The sequence below is a fragment of the Dendrobium catenatum genome, unplaced genomic scaffold (assembly GCF_001605985.2).
Source record: "Dendrobium catenatum unplaced genomic scaffold, ASM160598v2 original_scaffold_96786, whole genome shotgun sequence".
Lineage (NCBI taxonomy): Eukaryota > Viridiplantae > Streptophyta > Magnoliopsida > Asparagales > Orchidaceae > Dendrobium > Dendrobium catenatum.
This window is the reverse complement of record NW_021415225.1, coordinates 1,195,840-1,214,961: the sequence shown is the minus strand read 5'-3', so window position 1 is coordinate 1,214,961 and position 19,122 is coordinate 1,195,840. Positions and strand designations below refer to the sequence as shown.

The 19,122-nt window shown below is 38.2% G+C and overlaps 3 protein-coding genes across 4 annotated transcripts in view; 1 reads left to right on the top strand and 2 right to left on the bottom strand.

Moving 5' to 3' along the window:
• LOC110109038 overlaps nt 1-9,323 on the bottom strand; it is a 55,071-nt gene extending 45,748 nt beyond the window's left edge. Inside the window, exons 1-3 of the mRNA XM_020839933.2 lie at nt 9,234-9,323; nt 7,066-7,261; nt 745-920 (exon numbers count right to left, since the gene is read on the bottom strand). Coding sequence (XP_020695592.2) covers nt 745-920; nt 7,066-7,261; nt 9,234-9,323 — 462 coding nt within the window. The remainder of the gene's footprint in view (nt 1-744; nt 921-7,065; nt 7,262-9,233) is intronic.
• A 3,609-nt stretch (nt 9,324-12,932) lies between these two features.
• Nucleotides 12,933-14,936, top strand: LOC110109021 (xyloglucan 6-xylosyltransferase 2). 2 transcript variants are annotated; one of them, XM_020839916.2, is made up of 2 exons: nt 12,933-13,282; nt 13,478-14,936. In XM_020839916.2, exon 2 carries the CDS (start codon nt 13,520-13,522, stop codon nt 14,828-14,830), a length of 1,311 nt encoding a protein of 436 aa, XP_020695575.1. In that variant the 5' UTR covers nt 12,933-13,282; nt 13,478-13,519; the 3' UTR covers nt 14,831-14,936. The 2 variants fall into 2 exon arrangements, with proteins under 2 accessions (XP_020695575.1, XP_028547799.1); XM_028691966.1 differs by having other exon boundaries at nt 13,473-14,936.
• Nucleotides 14,937-17,225: 2,289 nt separating this feature from the next.
• On the bottom strand, nt 17,226-18,841 carry LOC110109035 (probable galacturonosyltransferase-like 3). Its single transcript, XM_020839931.2, has one exon. It carries the CDS (start codon nt 18,706-18,708, stop codon nt 17,674-17,676), a length of 1,035 nt encoding a protein of 344 aa, XP_020695590.1. The 5' UTR covers nt 18,709-18,841; the 3' UTR covers nt 17,226-17,673.
• Nucleotides 18,842-19,122: the final 281 nt, after the last annotated feature.

The window sequence follows — 19,122 nt, the reverse complement described above, 5'->3', positions numbered from 1 at the left end:
AAATAAGTGAATGCGATCGTATTAAATTAGTATTTTATAATCTCTTAAGAAATTTTTAAATAAAAAAATGTTCACGAACATAAACAAATAAATGCGTAGATTTCCAAGCTTGATCAAATATTTAAATAACTAAAAATAAATGGGCTTAAATGAATGAGTATAGAGTTGTTTATTGAGTACTTACTGATTAAATGGACATTTTATAATCTCTTAGAAAATTGATGGTTAAAAACCAAAAAAAAAATGTTCACAAACACAAAACAAACAAATGGGTAAATTTTTAAGCTTGTTTGAATATTTAAATTACTAAATATATACGGTACTTAAATGAATGAGTATAGAGTTGTTAATAAAGTATTGATTCACTTCCACCCCTTCAGTTGCATAATCAAGTGAATCAATAATGATAAAAGAGCATCAATCGAAAACAATAGAATTAGATATAAGTCTTACAAAACTAATCAACAATATAGACAGTCTAACACCTAAGTCATCACAGAACTACAATAGGCTAATCACCACATACTTGTTTCTTCTTGCAATGATCAGCTTAACATATTATTAATATGTAAATATGTGGAACGCAATCAAATAGGAATAAATTAGAATAAGAGCAGAGGTATAAATTGAAAGAACACGAGAGATAGCCCACACCGCCCCTCAACTATCACATTGTACTAGACTAAAATCGCAATAAAATACCAAAAAACAATAATAAAAAGTATTTTGCAAATCAAATTGTACCCTGTCAGTTTCTCGAGTTAGAAAGTTCACACTTTCATTAAGAATTGCCTTCAACCTCTCTTTCTTGAATTCAGGAAAGGGTAACTGAAGCATCTCACTGTCCATGAGCAGCTCCAATGTTAGATGCTTGAAGTACCCAATCAAGTTAGGACCTGCTTCATTTGTCATGGCTTCTGCTGCACAATTTTCATAGGCATTGGTCATCTTAAGCTTTCAAAAATCATGTGATACCATAGTCTATCAGAAGAAGCATCTATACAAACAATAAACCATAGTAACATAAAAATGATAGATGTCTTAGGATTGTATAAACATTATCATCACTGACATCAACACTAAATAAAACAATACACTCAATTTCCTTACTCCATGCCCACCCACCATGATAAGCGCAGTGGTATGAAAACCTAGTGGTACTCTAAGACTAAATTGATCATCTATGAATAGTTTGGGGGCTATTTTGATTTTTTTTTCTATTTTAAATTTTCAACATTATATTTTGTGTTTTATCATTTTTGCACATTCATTTACCTTGGGAGCCATTTTCCCTCCAAAAATTTCCCACCACTTTTTGGAGTAATGGTGGCCTATGAGTTATTTAAAAAAAAAGTATGACATAAGCTACAAGATCAAAAGTAGAGGCTCTGCATCGTAGCCGTCGATCTGCGCCGTCGGCGATGGTACACATGTCGAAATCTGATGTCCCCATCACCTAGGGAGCCATTTTCCCTCCAAAAATTTCCCACCACTTTTTGGAGTAATGGTGGCCTATGAGTTATTTTAAAATTTACATATAGTGTTGATATGTAATGAAATTTTTTCAATTTTAAATTATATAAAATTTTAGAAAATTTTGTTCTCTTGTTTGTTAGGGCTTACCATCACCAAGTGTTCTTCATTTTACTCACTCAAGCCCTTGAAGCTCTTGAAACTCCAAAAATTTTAGATCATAACTAAATTTCCTAAGCTAGCCTTTCCTAATAATTTAACTGCATTTATCATCCTTAAACACATTCATGAAAGAGTTAATCCAAATCAACCCAAACTAAATCCATTTGAGCTATAGTCTTAAATTTTCCACCATCATATTACCTGAAGACATCCCCTTCTTCCACTATAAACTCTAAATTGAAACTCAACATCATAAACCAACCATCTATAGGCATCTCCAACCATAACTTCACTTATAAAGCCACCACCCACAACCATTAACTTTGATACTAGAGCAAAACCTAGAAAGAGGATTATCAAAGAATATATTAATTCCTTACATTTGATGGTATAAATTCATATCAAAAGCTAGTCAATTAGCTATATTCCTTGCAAGTCCATGATAAATGCAAAATCGTCAAATTAGTTTGCTAAACCATAAAGCCAAGCATATCTCCTTTTGCGTGCACTTAACATTAGCTTTTAATGAAGTGAACATCATAGTGAGGGAGTGGGAGAGTTCCACTTATAAAACAACCGCAACCCTAATGCAAAATAAAATTTAGTTACTTATTTTATTTTTCTTCAGTAATGATTATAGTTAAATTTAGATATTTGTTGTGAATGATGTGTTAACTTGCTTTTTTAAAAAATAAATACAATAAATAGCTTGATAGTTTTATGCATTTTTATTTGAATTCAAAATTGCATATATAAGAATAGAAGTTTGTTAGATTTGATATTTTTTATATTAGATAGAACTTTGTCAAAACAAAATCTAAATCATCCAAAGAGACCTTAAAATATAAGCTTCAGTATCCTCATTCTCATCTAGAAGTTCCCTTAGCCTGAAATTTACTTTCATTATACAAGGAAAAGGTCCTAAGATGAGAGAATTATAGATATAATTGTATAAATTTAATATCCCCCTCCTCATCTGAGTTTTCTTAGTCTTTAATAAAGTGAATCTAAGGCTAAGAAAACTTCTAAATCAGAAGGGGAATACTGGAACTTATATTTTAAGCTCTCTTTTTATAAATTAAATTTTGTTTTAATAAAATTCTATATAATATCAAAAACATCAAATCTAACAAACTTATATTCTTATATATACAAGTTTAAATACAAATAAAAATGCATAAAACAATCAAACTGTTTATTATAATTATTTTTTAAGAAAGCAAGTTAACACAAACTATTCACAACAAGTTTCTAAATTTAATCAAAAGCATTGCCGAAGAAAAATAAAATAAGTAATTGAATTTTATTTTACATTTGGGTTAGGATTATTTTATGAGTGGAACTCTCCCCCGCTATAGTGTTCACTTTATTAAACGCTACTGTTAAGTTCACCCAAAGAAAGATAGGCTAGGTTTTATGATTTAGTAAACTAATTGGAAGATTTTGCATGTATCATAGACTTGCAAGCAATACAGCTAATTGACTAGCTTTTGATATAAATTTATACTATTATAGATAAGGAATTAAATCGCCTAAAAAGATTAAAAAATGAATTACAAATTAGAGGCAAATACAACACAAGCAAAGGTCCCTGTTACTAAAAAAGTTGTATCTAAATATTCCTTGAAAATTCTCCTTCTAGATTTTGCTCTAGTATCAAATTTAAGGGTCGTGGATGGTTTTATAAGTGGAGTTATGGTTGGAGATGCCTATGGATAGTTGGTTTATGATGTGGAGTTTTGATCTAGAGTTGATGGTCGAAGTAGAGGGCAGTCTTCACTCTTCAGGTACTATGAAGGTGAAAAATTTAAGACGAGATCAAATATTTCTAGTTTGGGTTGAGTTTAACTCTTTTAGGAATATGTTCAAGGGTGATAAAAGCAGGTAAATTATTAGGAAAGACTAGCTTTGAAAATTTAGTTATGATATAAAATTTTTAGTAGAGTTTAAAGAGCTTCAAGGGCTTGTATGAGTAAACTAAAGAATACTAAGGGATGGTAGAATAATCTTGGCCAAAAGCCTAAAGGGTAGAGTTTAAAGAGCTTCAAGGGCTTGTGTGAGTAAACTAAAGAATACTAAGGAATGGTAGAATAATCTTGGCCAAAAGCCTAAAGGTGGACTTTAAAATTATTTTGATTGCTTTGGGTGATGTTGATTGGTCTTAAGAGATGGCTAAGGTGTCAAAAGAGGTTGTGAAGACTGAAGAGAAATAGCATGCATCATGGCATAACTAACCTTTCCCATTAAGGAAGGTAAATGGCCAACCACCAAGCCCTAACAAACAAGAGAACAAATTTTTCTAAAAGTTTATATCATTTAAAACTGAAAAAATTTCATTACATATCAACACCATATATAAAGTTTAAAATGACTCATAGGCTATCATTACTCCAAAAAGTGGCGGGAAATTTTGGGAGGGAAAATGGGTTCCAAGGTAAATGAATGTGCAAAAATAATAAAACATAAAAAATCTAATCTTGAAAATTTAAAATAAAAAAAATATCAAAACAGTCCCCAGACTATTCATACTAACCAATTTAGTCTTAAAATAGCACGTTACTATTACAAAAATGACCCCTCATATTGTTATTGTGATATAAAATTGACTCCTAGTTCTTTGAGTATATAAAATTGATCCCAATTTAGTCCTAAAGGACTCATTTTATATCCATAGTGTAATCAACAAACACAGGTGTATTTTATTCTAACTCTTCTTGTGTTTATTCTTTTTTTTTTATACTTCTTTCAAATTTTCTTGCATCTAATGACAAATGTCATGTAGGACTTTTTTGCAAAAAACAATGTTACCTCTTATTCTTGCTAGATGTTGTTTCATCGTATTAATATCTCCTCCTTTATAAGTAATACCACAATGTAGACATTTAAATTATTTTTTCTCATCTGGACCTTTATACTCACTATAGTGATTCCAAACAATGTCTATCTTTTCGCGCACGTTATGAGATGGCGTTGTCATTGGATCTACTCTAAAGCAAAAGAAACAAATCTATATATGAAACAGAGTATTGACATTCAATGTCTTTTTATTATTGTTGAAGCCAACCAACAGCAAGTCTTTGTACTATTGGTCTAGCATTGTTGAAGAATATCATAATAATATTAGCTATCATAAGATTCATAACTATCAATTCTTCTCCAAACAAATCATCACATAAAGTTGAGATCTTTTTATTGAGCTAGTTCTCAACACAATGCTAAATTTGAACACCCCAAAAAGCAACCCAAAAAAGCAAGGTTTAATCTAACTTAAGGGATTCAAGTTATCTCAACTTATTTTGACATGAAGAATTAGATGATAAAGATTTCAACTTATTTTGACATGAAGAAGATAAGGATTTAACATGAAAATAAAGATTATATAATATATTTCTTAACTTATAATTGAGCATCAATAAGGAATGTAATGCTATAAATTAGCAATTCAATTAAAATAATTATAGCAAATAAAAACCAGTTAATCAAAATAATATTTGTAATGGTTAATGGTTATGATATATCATCAAAAAATTATCTTCATTGGGCACAAATCTCAAGGCGAAATCAATTTATAAACTTCAGAAATTAAATATGGGACCATCCAAACTCCAATTTAAACAAACTTATAGTCGAACTGAACGTCTAGAAAAGACGAACCCAACGACACCAAATTTGACTCAATCCGAGCCAAATGAGTCCAAATCAAAGACTCAAAGTACATTTGAAAAGTTCAAACCATAAATTGGATGACCAAAAGATTTCCAAAAGTGGCATGCTTATGGTTGAATCGAGCGGCTCAACGAGATGAATCCAACGAGCCCAAGATCGTCAAATTCTGATATCATTAAGACATTCAAATCCCAATAAACAGGCCATAATCAAAGGGATCAATATCGACCGTCTATTCAAACCACTCCCAACATACCCTTGATCTCCCTCTTATTTATTGGTCGTGTCACTCTCATAAAACTATAAATAGAGCACTCATTCTTAATGGAAGGGGGCCCAAGCAAGGAAGAGAAGAAAGAAGAGAAACTAGAGTTTTCTTGCCGCCAGACTCCTTGACCATCGTTGGACTTTCACCCAGCCATAGACTTTTGTCGGACTTCCACCTGTCTACCAATTCTTGTTGGACTTCCACCCGACAAAGGTATTTCCGACCTCCGTCGTCGAACAACGATCTTTCTGACCACCGTCGCGCGCTGACTAGGTCCTTCCGACCTCTGTCGCCTGATAATGGTTTTTCTAACCTATCGAATGCCGATTATGGTTCTTCTAACCTCCATCGTCTAACAACAATTTTTCCGACCTCCATCGTCCGCTGACTACGATCCTTCCAACCACCGTCACCTAACTACAGTCTTTCTGATCTTCATTGCCCGCCGATTACGGTCCTTCCGACCACCATCATCAAACAACGATCTTTACGACCTCTGTTGCCTGCCTACTATGATCATTCCGACCTCCGTTGTCATACGACAATCTTCATTCCAATCTCTATTGCCAGACGACGATCTTTCTAACACCGACTATGATCTTTCTGACACCAACTACGGTCCTTCCGACCATCTTCACCGATTAATATCTTTCCAACTTTCGTTGCCGCCGACTACGATCTTTCTAACCACCATCACATGCAGACTACGGTCCTTTTGACCTATATCGCCTGATAACAGTCTTTCTGACCTATCGAATGTCGATTATGGTTCTTCCGGCCTCCATCGCATGACAAAGGTCTTTTCAACCTTCATCGCCCGTCCACTATGGTCCTTCCGGCCACCGTCACCTGAATACAGTCTTTCCGACCTCCGTCGCTAGCCGACTATGGTCCTGCCGACCAAACGAACGTATCAATTCTGATTCTTCCAATTTCCACCATGTAATGCAGTCTATATGATGTATATTTGCTACATCAAGCCAAGGTCATGAATGGCCTTATTTGTAATCGACTGCAAATACTAGTGTATTCATTCAAATTGAGCCAGGCCCCGTGATTTTTTCGCCTTTTCGGGAATTTCCACGTAAAAACTCTGGTGTCTCTTATGAATGTTACACCCACTATTTTATCTGATTGTATGTTGGATCTTCGTACAAAATTAAGACGTTAAACTTTATATTTCTCTACCGCCGCGAATATTCCAAAACTCCGGACTATTTATCTAATAGTTTAAGTGAAGCAATTATTTTGTTTGATTATGTTATTTATTTGGTTTAAGATTGTGGTTTTTTAACTTTTCAAAGTAACATGAGCTCAGGAAGCTCAGAATAAACAAGGAAAAAGACAAGCTAGGCAAGTGTTGACTATCCTATATAACATTGCGGCCATTATATACAATATACTGGAGCTATCCCTCTCTCTCAACCGCTGTTTAAGCGAACACAAAATACAAAATAATAAAAGACAGTTGATACTTGAGTCTTGAGAAAGATTACCTGGTTTTGAGTGCCGAGGAAGGAACTTCCGATTTGAAGTGCACAACTGCTGCAATCCACTGGCCAAGCCCTGCGATGAAAGAGCGAGCTGCGAGCCTGCGACGAAGCGCGAGCTGCGAGCCTGCGACGAAGCGCGAGCTGCGAGCCTGCGACACTCCACAGTTCGAAATCCGCGAAATCGGGAGATCCTCACGACCTGGGAGAGATCTCGTTTCAGGGATTGAAGTTAAATTAATCTGGCGATTTCATCCGTTGGATGTGTGATTAGCGGCTCAGAATTGCCGAATTGTGAACCGCGCGGCCCTTTTCGAGGCGGCCGGTCCGCCGGTTTTCCGCACCTCAGCCGGTTTTTTTTTTTTTTAGATTTTAGTGCAAAATGGTTTTGGTTATATGACCGGACCGAACGCCTAACCAGCCAATCCGATTTATCACGTCACCGGTTCAATCTTAGTTCAACTCTGGTCGAATCATCGAACCATAAACTTCTTCTTCTTTCGATTCCTTCTCCTCCGATCCGATTTTCATAACCTTTTTAACACTATGAACTATATGAGTCCTCTTACAAGTTATCGATATAGAGTAGGGGACAATAGAGATGTACCACTAATACAATAGATTGCAGGTTCTCAGAGTTGATAACGTATTCGTGATATATCATCAAAATATTATCTTGATCGGGCATGAATCTCGAGGCAAAATCAAGTTAGAAAATTTTGAAATCAAATTAAGGACCATTCGAGCTCTGAAACTTATAGTAGAATTGAACGTCTCAGAATTACAAACCCAACAACACCAAATTCGACTCAATCCGAGCCCAAATGGATCCAAATCAAAGATCTGAAACACCTTTGAAACTTGGAAGGTTCAAATCATAAATTGGATGTCCAAAAAATTTTCAAATGTGACATACTTATAGTCGAATTGAGCGGCTAATTCGACGAGACAAATAAAAAAAAAACCCAAGATCTCCAAATTCAGATATCATTAAGACATTCAAATGTCTAGTAAATGATCCACTATCAATGGAATCAACATCAGCCGTGCATTCAAACCACTCCCAACTTATCATTGATCTTTCTTATATTTACTCACCATGCCACTCTCAGAAATCTATAAATAGAATCCTCATTTCTCATGGAGATCTCTCTTTTCACCAAGCTCCTCCTCGGCCACCACATGGACTTTTGCCAGACTATCGACTAATGCTGGACTTTTGTCGGACCACCGATTGACGTCGAACTTCCGTCGGACCATCGATTGACGTCAGACTTCCGTTGGATGCACGAACTTCCATCGGACCACCGACGAATGTCGGACTTATGCTGTACCACCAACTAATGCCTGGATTTTTGTCAGACCACCAATTGACTCCCAGACTTCTGCCAGACCACCAACTGACACTAAACTTCCGCCCAGCCGATCGTCGTCGAACTTTCACCTGACCCCCGTTTGCTGCTTGATTTCAACCAGGCAGCAACTTTATTCTTATAATTACCATTGATGAAAGCATTTTTAGCATAAATATGAAAGAAAAACTAATGATAAACACAACATCAAGAATAAGATAGCATAATTATATAAATAAGCCACATAGAAGGTGATTTCATCAAAGTCAACAATGTTTGTTACTTGTAAGATACCCAGAGCTTTAATTTTACAAATCTATTCACAATCATCAACAAACATTTGTATATGTAAATTAAGTGAATGACGATCATGAGTTCAGCTTAAACCTTTAGGACCTTCATATATAACTTACTATTATCAAGAATCAAATCTGCCTTAGTTAAGTGTGAGGCTCACGAAAAGTGGAGATAACATAGTAAAAGTTATAGCTTTCTTAAATATATAATAGATTACTCATTCTTAGTTGAACTTTTTGAAGTTAGGGGTGTCAATTGGGTCAACAGGTCAGGTTCGGGTCGAACATGACTTGAGCCGGCCATAAACAGGTCGACACTAACCTGAACTGGTTTTGCAAACGGGTCAAGATAATCAACCCGGACCGACCCGTGTGGATTATCAGTTTGACCCGACCCGACCTGTTATTTGGCTCGACGGCTCTTAGGTGGGACGGCGACATCTCAAGCGAGTTCATGATAGCTGTAGAAATATGGCGTATAGTAGGCCGGCTGTGGCATCTCACGTGGGTTAGGGACAGCGGTAACCTGCAGCTCAGGAAGGATGGCAGTAGGACCCTGAGGCCTGAGAGATGTGACGCGACCCTGATGCTTAAGTGATGCGATTGACATGACCATGAGTGGTTGAGCGACACAACCGAGCTTCCCGATCAAGTCAAGTGGGATTACAAACGGGTTGATTCGGTTTGACAAGCGGGTTTTTAGGTCCACTCAAACCCGAGCAATTTTTCAAATGGGTAAGAAATCCGAACCCGACCTGTTTCACAAATAGGTTGACCCAAACATGAATTTTTCTGTGTCGGATTTTGGGTCGTGTCAATTTTTGACATCCCTATTTGAAGCTTTCAATGTTAACAAGTTGGCCTTAGTTGAGCTTTAACTTTGTGAACCATGCCTGTGTAGCTTAATTGAGTCCAAAAGGAGCTCATCTAAGTCAATAGGAACTGTCCGATGCAATATCATGATCGAGTATTAAGCACATAGAAATTTTTATTCTCAGGGTTACCATTAATGAAGGCATTTTTTACATTTATTTGAAAGAAAAGCTAATTGTACAATACAACGTCAATAATAAGATGTTTCTCAAAATTAAGAGCTTATATGTTGTGTTAATGTGTTGTCTAAACTTAGGGATTAATAACTCTTTATAATTCATTACTAAAATTACATAAATATGTTTAACTTGGACAAAGTCACCTTATTTCTATATATTTTTTTTAATTTTAATGTTAAAAATATTATCACATATATATTTATTTCTTTGCCATCACAATACTAAAACTTGCAAGAAATCCTTTTTATTTTATAAACATCTCTCATATATCATTATCATAATTTATGTTAGAAAATTATAAATATTGTGAGATAGAAAATTTATGATGATAGAGAGAGTGAATTTAATATATTAGCTTTATATAAAGATTTATCATACACATATTAAAATTAAAAGCGAACACTATAATCTTTTAATCATATGAGACCCGTAACCTCTCTCATATATAAAAAAGAGCTTTATACGTAGCCTTTTTGAAAGAGAATTAAAAAACATATATCGAACAACTTGTATTGATCCCCTTGATCATAAATAATTTACCAACATTTAAATATCTTAATGATGTAAAAATTGGTGGATTTCAAACTATTACGTTGTCTCACCAAAACATTTGATTTGACACAAAGCATGTTTCAAGTATTTTATTTACGCTCATTCAAAGTCAAATCAGATCAGTTGCAACATCGATGAATTTATCTCTTTGAGACATTTAGTTCCGCCATAACCTTTTCAAAATTAGAATTTGTTTCATTCTGACTTTACTTTCGGGTTTAGTCGCTCAGATCCTTCTCTTCTTTTATATCTTTGCAATAATATTCAAATCTATATTTTAATTTACGTCGATGACATTTTGATTACAGGGAATGATCCAACCACCATCCAGAAGCTGTTCGAGCAGTTTCACTCCAATTTCAAAATCAAACAGATGGGCGAAGTATCACTATTCCTTAGCATCAACATCACCCGCACGCACTCCTGGTTATTCCTCAGTCAACATCACTACGCACAATCAATTCTTCAAAATGCAGGTCTTGCCGATTGCAAACCTGCACTAACTCCAATCACCCCAAAATCCACCACGACCATGTCCTCCGCACAACCTTACCCAGGCCCTCAACATTATTGCAAACTGGTGGGCTCATTACAATACATCTCAATCACCCGACCTGACATCGCTTTTGCTACAAATTACATATGCCAACATATGCACTCGCCCGCAACTCGGGACATCAAAATTCTAAAACATTTACTACGCTATGTCAAAGGAACTTCCCACTTCGGCCTTCCGCTTACTACAGGTGATCTTCAACTTCGAACATACACAGATGCTGATTGGGTCGCCGACTCTCAAGGCAGAAAATCCATCTCAAGATACTACACTTTCTTGGAAACACCCTCATCTCTTGGTCGGTCAAGAAGCAGGTAACAGTCGCTAAATCAATTACAGAAGCTGAATACCGCTCTTTATCATCCGCAACCGCCGACTCCGACTCCGAAGACTCATCATCGAATTTAAAATTCCTAAATTAGCTTCCACCATGATCCACTACCGCAAAACATCTTCAATAGCACTTGCAAACAACCCAGTTTTCATGCTCGCACAAAACACATTGAAATAGGCTTTCATTTTATACGCGAGCACATGAACAACGGAGCAATTTCTATTTCTCACATAATCTCATCCGATCAACTAGTAGACATTCTCACCAAAACTCTACCAGCCGCTCGGTTCCAAGATCTTTACCACAAATTGACCATTCATCCAATAAATGATCAATTTGAGGGGGCATGCTAGAGCCCTTCCATAGTCGTACACGTGTACCATTGTCATACATTTTTTTTTCTTATTCTGTACCTATTGCTATATATAGGGATCTATTGTATAAACATTTCTTATTAGAATACAATACAGTTTTACTTTTTTCCGTCTCTGTCTTCCTCTGCCGTTCCGTCTTATTCTTATTCTTTCATGTTTGCAATTCTTTCATCAAGTTGGCCTTAGTTGAGCTTTAACTTTGTGAACCTTGCATGTGTAGCTTAATTGAGTCCAAAAGGAGCTCATCTAAGTCAATAGGCCTTGCCTGATGCAATATCATGATTTAGTATTAAGCACATAGAAATTTTAATTCTCAGGGTTATCATTGATGAAGGCATTTTTTACATCTACTTGAAAGAAAAGCTAATGGTACAATACAACGTCAATAATAAGATGTTTCTCAAAATTAAGAGTTTATATGTTGTGTTGATGTGTTGTCTAAACTTAGGGATTAATAACTCTTTATAATTCATTACTAAAATTACATAAATATGTTTTACTTGGACAAAGTCACCTTATTTCCATTTTTTTTTTAATTTTAATGTTAAAAATATTATCACATATATATTTATTTCTTTTGGATGTTCATTTGAAGCTCAAACATTTATTATCTCTTTGCCATCACAATACTAAAACTTGCAAGAAATCCTTTTTATTTTATAAACATCTCTCATATATCATTATCATAATTTATGTTAGAAAATTATAAATATTGTGAGATAGAAAATTTATGATGATAGAGAGAGTGAATTTAATATATTAGCTTTATATAAAGATTTATCATACACATATTAAAATTAAAAGCGAACACTATAATCTTTTAATCATATGAGACCCGTAACCTCTCTCATATATAAAAAAGTGCTTTATACGTAGCCTTTTTGAAAGAGAATTAAAAAACATATATCGAACAACTTGTATTGATCCCCTTGATCATAAATAATTTACCAACATTTAAATATCTTAATGATGTAAAAATTGATGGATTTCAAACTATTACGTTGTCTCACCAAAACATTTGATTTGACACAAAGCATGTTTCAAGTATTTTTTTTACGCTCATTCAAAGTCAAATCAGATCAGTTGCAACATCGATGAATTTATCTCTTCGAGACATTTAGTTCAGTCATAACCTTTTCAAAATTAGAATTTGTTTCATTCTAACTTTACCTTCGTAAATTTTCAATTCAAATATACATCATAATTATTTTTTTATATTAATACAAATACATCCCATCACAACTTTCTTTTGATTAAAGAAAGATGATTAATATAATGATAGAATTATATATAAAATTGTGAAAGAATGAAGAACTTAGTGATTATAGAACAATTACACTTCACTTTACCCTTTAAATTAATGGTCCAACAACTTGCATCCACATCCACAGCAAGCAATGCCGTCTGCGCCATCTCCGTCATCTCCGCCGCGCCTTCTCTACAAAACTGGGTCAAATTCAATGCCACCTGCACTAATTTAGCTGCCCCTGAAAAGTGAAAACTTACGCGCATGTCTCCCTCTCCGTCCAGCTGCCGTTCAAATTAGATTTTCATTTCTTCCAAAATCGCCCTCCTCCGTCTCCAATTTCTTCTTCCAAGTCCAGCTCTTTATTCTATCTCTCTCTCATTCTCTCTGCAAATAATCTTTTTTCTAGCCCTAATCGTGTCCCTCGGTCTGTCTTTGCATCTACAGTGCACATTCAACATGTTGACCGCGTAAATCTCCTCTTTTTATCCCCCTGCACTTCCAAATTGCAATTTTTACATCTTGCCTGGATTTCCGGACAAAGGAGAAGAAATATACATTTTTTTTAAAGAGAAGAACGTGCCTGGGTTAACTCTTACGTGTTCGTTGCCCTAGCCGATCCTCCGATTTATTTATTTATTTTTATTTCAGCACAGGCGGCGAGAAGAGGGAGGAGTCGTCGGTGAAGTTTGGCGGAAATGTGGGAACGGTGCTTGGATGAGCGCCGTGTGCGGAAGATCCAGCGAGCTTTCCGAAGAGGAAAGCTTACTCTTTTGTGCCTCTTCATGACCATCATCGTCCTCCGCAGCACGCTAGGCGCAGGCAAATTTGGCACGCCGGAGCAGGATTTCAATGATATCAGCGACCGCCTTAGATCTCACCACCGTGTCCTCATCGAGCAGCATTCCTCATCGTCGTCTTCCACCGCCGGAGTCGCAGAGGAAGAGGACCCGCCTCCGGATCCCTCAAAGCCTTACTCCCTCGGTCCGAAAATCTCTGATTGGGACAAACAGCGCGCTCGCTGGCTCCATTCCCATCCTGAAACCCCCAACTTTCTCACGGCGACAAAACCCCGCGTCCTTCTCGTCACCGGTTCCTCGCCCAAGCCGTGCGAAAACCCTGTCGGCGACCATTACCTCTTGAAATCGATCAAGAATAAGATCGACTACTGCCGCGTTCACGGCATCGAGATCTTCTACAACTTCGCTCTTCTCGACGCCGAAATGGCCGGTTTCTGGGCCAAGCTTCCCCTCATCCGCAAACTCCTCCTCTCCCACCCTGAAATCGAGTTTCTCTGGTGGATGGATTCCGACGCAATGTTCACCGACATGGCCTTCGAGCTCCCCTGGGATCGCTACGTACCTTATAACCTCATCATGCACGGCTGGAACGAAATGGTCTACAACGACCGCAACTGGATCGGTCTCAACACTGGAAGCTTCCTTCTCCGGAACTCCCAATGGTCGCTTGATCTCCTCGACGCTTGGGCTCCCATGGGTCCTAAGGGCAAAATCCGCGAAGAAGCCGGTAAAGTCCTTACCCAGTTTCTAAAAGACCGGCCTGTATTCGAGGCCGACGACCAGTCCGCCATGGTCTACCTCCTCGTCACCCAGAAAGATCGATGGGCCGATAAGGTCTATCTCGAGAGTGCTTATTACCTCCATGGATACTGGGGAATTCTTGTGGATAGGTACGAGGAGATGATGGAAAACTACCACCCAGGTCTCGGCGACCATCGCTGGCCTCTTGTCACACACTTTGTCGGCTGCAAGCCATGCGGGAAGTTTGGAGACTACCCTGTCGAACGATGCCTTAAGCAGATGGACAGAGCCTTCAATTTTGGTGACAATCAGATCTTGCAAATGTATGGCTTTACTCACAAATCATTGGCGAGCAGGAAGGTGAAGAGAGTTCGAAATGAAACTGCTAATCCGCTGGAGGCCATGGATGAACTTGGATTGCTTCATCCACAGTTCAAAGCAGTTAAGAATCTGAATTCTGAATCTTGATTTTTCATTTGGCTGCAATGTGTTTGTGGTGGGATAGAGGATCTCTATTTGGTTCTCGATATGTTTTTTGGTATCAACTAATATATGTTCTATATGTTTTAGTTTATTGATTTATCTGCTTATTGTTTTTGGGGGCAATCATGTTGTTTTCCCTGTAGATTTTAACTTGGAAATTTGTTAATTTGGATGATGAGCTGATTTGATATGGTCTGAAAGTTCTTGCCTTCCAGATTTGTCTGTGCGAATCCTCATTTGGCTTACTTAGCATGCCAAAGTTTATGATTTTGATCCGTTCAAAGCTAAGGCCTTTGAGAGTTGTGATTTTGATTATCATTTTTGCTTTTGGAGGCCAGAAGAAATTTTGATGGAATAGTCTTTTAGTGAAGAAGACTTCATCTTCTCTCAAATTTGCATCTTGCTCACTATTCTTTAGGAATTAGGAGATTCTTCCCGTTACCATTTTTGCCACTTCAACTTTCTTGTTGTGTTTAGATGGATTTATGGCAGGGAAGCGTGGTGGTGGGAGAGATGTAGTAGTGGTAGATAGAAAAGTGTAATTTGTTGGCCACCATAAAAGCTCTAGGGAGTGGGAGGGGGAGGAAGAAATGTGTGTGTGTGTGAGCTGAATTTAAGAATTAGTTTATGAGCAACTTTTAAGGGTATACCACTTGATCATCTCAATTTGAAGAGAGATTATTCTGTGCGGAGTCCAAACGCATCCGGAGGCCAATTTGGACGTGCCACATCATGCAATGCACTGTGCATTGGATGATGTTACGCATCCGGAGTCCAAACGCCTCCGGACGCGTCCGGACACCGCATGTAATAATTTTTCCAATTTGCGGGACTTTTATAATAACAATTCATGTGTTGGTTGGGGAAACTAGGTTGTTTGAATCAAGAATGGTAAGTAGTTAGCCTATTGCATGATCTTGATAAAAGACTTCATTGAGAGACAAAAAACTTCATTGGTTGCATCTTGGATTGGATAACAAATTACCATCTCTTTGATGAACTTTTGCTTGAGTTGACATTCAACTTCTTGACTTGAGCTTGTTGGATAGCCTAGAAGTTGTTGGCAAACTCCAACTATAAGCTGAACAAAGTCACTTATGAGAAAAAACCCATATGTCTAGAGTGAGCAACAACTGCTACTATTATCATTTCTCATATGGACTTAATGTTATGAAGATTCTCTAATCTCCACATTGCCTTCCTACCTCTAGTCATGATACTATTCTGCAATATGTGGACCAAGTGATGGGCATCACTTTACATTTAGGTTTTATTTGGGACGGTTTTTTATTACTTCTTAAAGCAGTTTTTTAGTACAAAACTTAAAATTTTTGTGCTAGAAACTGTTTTAAGAAGCGATAAGAAAGTCATCCCAAACGAAGCCGTAATCACTTCCTAGCATGTATCATGGTCACTTTGCTTGTCCCTGCCAGAGGAGGTCACCCATGGCTCTTGTGTTGCACGCTATCCATGTTAGAACTGCTTGAAACCAATCAAGTGCCTACATATTCCTTTTTCTTAATCCTTCATCCACATGACATGAGATGGATTTTAGCTATATCAATACTCAGCCAAATTATAATGAGAGTGAGGGAGTACAAAATTTTAGAATAGAACCTCCGCTTTAGCCAATATTAAAGACTAGATACTAATATTTCTCAAAATCAATTTTAAGATACGGCAGAATGCTATACATTTAATAAGATGTTTGATGGAGAAATGTTTTGTAGAGTTTTAGAAAAGAAAGTTGTATTCAAGTCTTCAAGGATATATATATATGTGTGTGCGCGCGCGCGCGCGCGCAAATTTTGTACTAAAAAATCACTATATAAAGTCATAAAAAAATCGTCCCAAATGAAACATAACTAATTGATTTTTCACAAAATTACTTCCAGGGGCACTTCCCTATTTTAAATACATTGTTGATTATTTATCATTGAAACCCCCACTAATTCCATTTGCTGGCCATCGCCACCACTTATTATCAAGGATTAATTATTCTGTGTGGATGTCGAACACCATCCGGAGATCACCCAGAATGCACGTCACCCTTGAGCTCAATACTGCTCGGTACCGATCAATACCATTGCTCGATACCGCTAACATGAATCATTTTAATTAGTCTTCAGACGATGTTTTGTCCTGCCTCCGCACAAAATAATTTCTCGCTATCAAGAGCTGCTAAAAACTCCTAATCACCGCCGCTATCTATCATTGGTCACACATCACCAATATTCAATAGCCATCACCATCGTTAGACTTTTACATTACAATCATCTTACTCAAGAAAAAAAATAAATATATTTATTTTACACTAATTTAAACAATCCTAAATATTTCAAACATATTATACACTTTTTACACTATATTTCTTTTCATCAAATCAAATAACCCCTTAAAAAATTCCTAAATCATCAAATACAATATTTGACTTCCATAACGATTAAATAAATTCCCCTTAGAAACTTGTAAGCTAAGAGGAACTAAAACAACATATTGACCAGAACAATTAAACAAATTTTACATTTGCAAATCGGACCCTCCCTCCACTTCAAAACGAATTATATTAAATTAATGGGCTAAAATGGAAAAAAAAATAATAATAAAATAGCCAATGACGACGAAACACTATGAGCTGGCGACACCGATCGGCCACCGATTGGTCCGATTCCTTCATTATTGCTTCCAGCTCCATCCCGCCTTGGCCTCTCCGTGCCAGCTGTAAATTCATTCGAATTGACGATTCTGCCCCTGTTAATCATCCAAATTTCCAACCCATTCCGTGGGTCCCGCGCGCTGCTCCACCGACAATGGCCGGGCCGGCGGTATCAGACATCGACGGCGAAGGGGCTTTGGTCGCGGCGGCGGAGGAGAAGATCGTACGGTTCCCAGAGCCCGTCGAGCTGGCAGGGACGGCCGGCGTCGAGGCGAAGCCATGGCTTCCCTTTACCGCTCCAATGGAGCAAGCTCACCGGGCCCGGATGTAGATCCCGGCATAGCCCCTCTACATTGTCACCGCCGAGACCGTGCTGATTCCATCGGTGTTCCACTCCCTTCACCTCGCCGGCGAAAACTAGAAGGAAAGGAGGCAGTGATCCCAGCTCGTAGATCCTCGCCACCTTCTTCTGAACCTCCATCCACCCCTCTAACCTCCTCGTGTATCCCCCTGCCCTCCATTTCTCCAGATCCATCACCATCACGCCGGTGTTGAAATAACACGGCCGGCGCGCACGCCCGTCGAGAGCGTGGGGGAAGTCGGGGTCCGACCAGAATCGGTCAGTGAAGTACGCCGTGAAATTCGCGTGGCAGTACTCAGGTGCACCGAGCACGTACGGACCAAGCTCAATGCCCCAAAGACGCGCGACGTCGTCTACGACCACGAGGTCCGAGTCAAAGTAGATGACGCGGCGAACTGCCCGCGGAAGAAGATCCGCGAGATAGATTCGCGCGTAGTTGAGCGGCTGGTCGAGAGCTCGCCGGACCGAGGACGAGATCTTACCGCGAACCAGCGCGTCATCGAAGCGGTATATTCGGAACGGAAGGGAAGGGAAGGCAGCGGCCACGGTAAGTCCGAGGTCGTGGAATGGAGAAACGGCGACGAAGTGGAATGTGACATTCTCCGGGCAGGATGTATGCTTCAGGATCGATAGAACGCCGGCGAGGGATCCCCGGAGGTAGGTTGCGTCGAGGGTCATAGCGACGTGTATGGTCGGCGCCGCGGCGCAGCCGCGGCCGTTGCGGAACGCCGGGGCCTCGCGAAACGCGGGTAGATCGACGGTGTGTAACGGATTGGTGCAGCCGGTGACAGCGAAGAGCACCACCGCCGCCATTAGGCTTACGGAGGTGCGGTAATGGCGGGGCATGTGGCGGCCGGAGGAGGCGGTCCACTAAAAACGAAATTGGCGGAGAAATCTAGGGTTAGGTTTATGAAATAGGTCCGCTGAGTGCGGGACAGCGGAGTGCAACGAGCTTGTGCGATTGTTCTGTTACGCGCTAATAAGTAGTGACGGTGAGTGCGATGTACGTGCACGTGATTCCAAATAATAGTTTTTAAATTACTGCTCGAGCGTTGTTGGTCTGTAATTGTTGGCTTTCAGGACATATCCAATAAAAAATATTTATTCTAAAATAAAATTCAAGAGATTATTACTGTACAGATAATCATATAATTTTATTTTTATGATTATAGTTATTATTCATTACTATACTTTTACTATTCATCACTGTGATGTTATTTTTCATAGAAGCAAATCAGACGGTTTCCTGTGTCCGCTCTC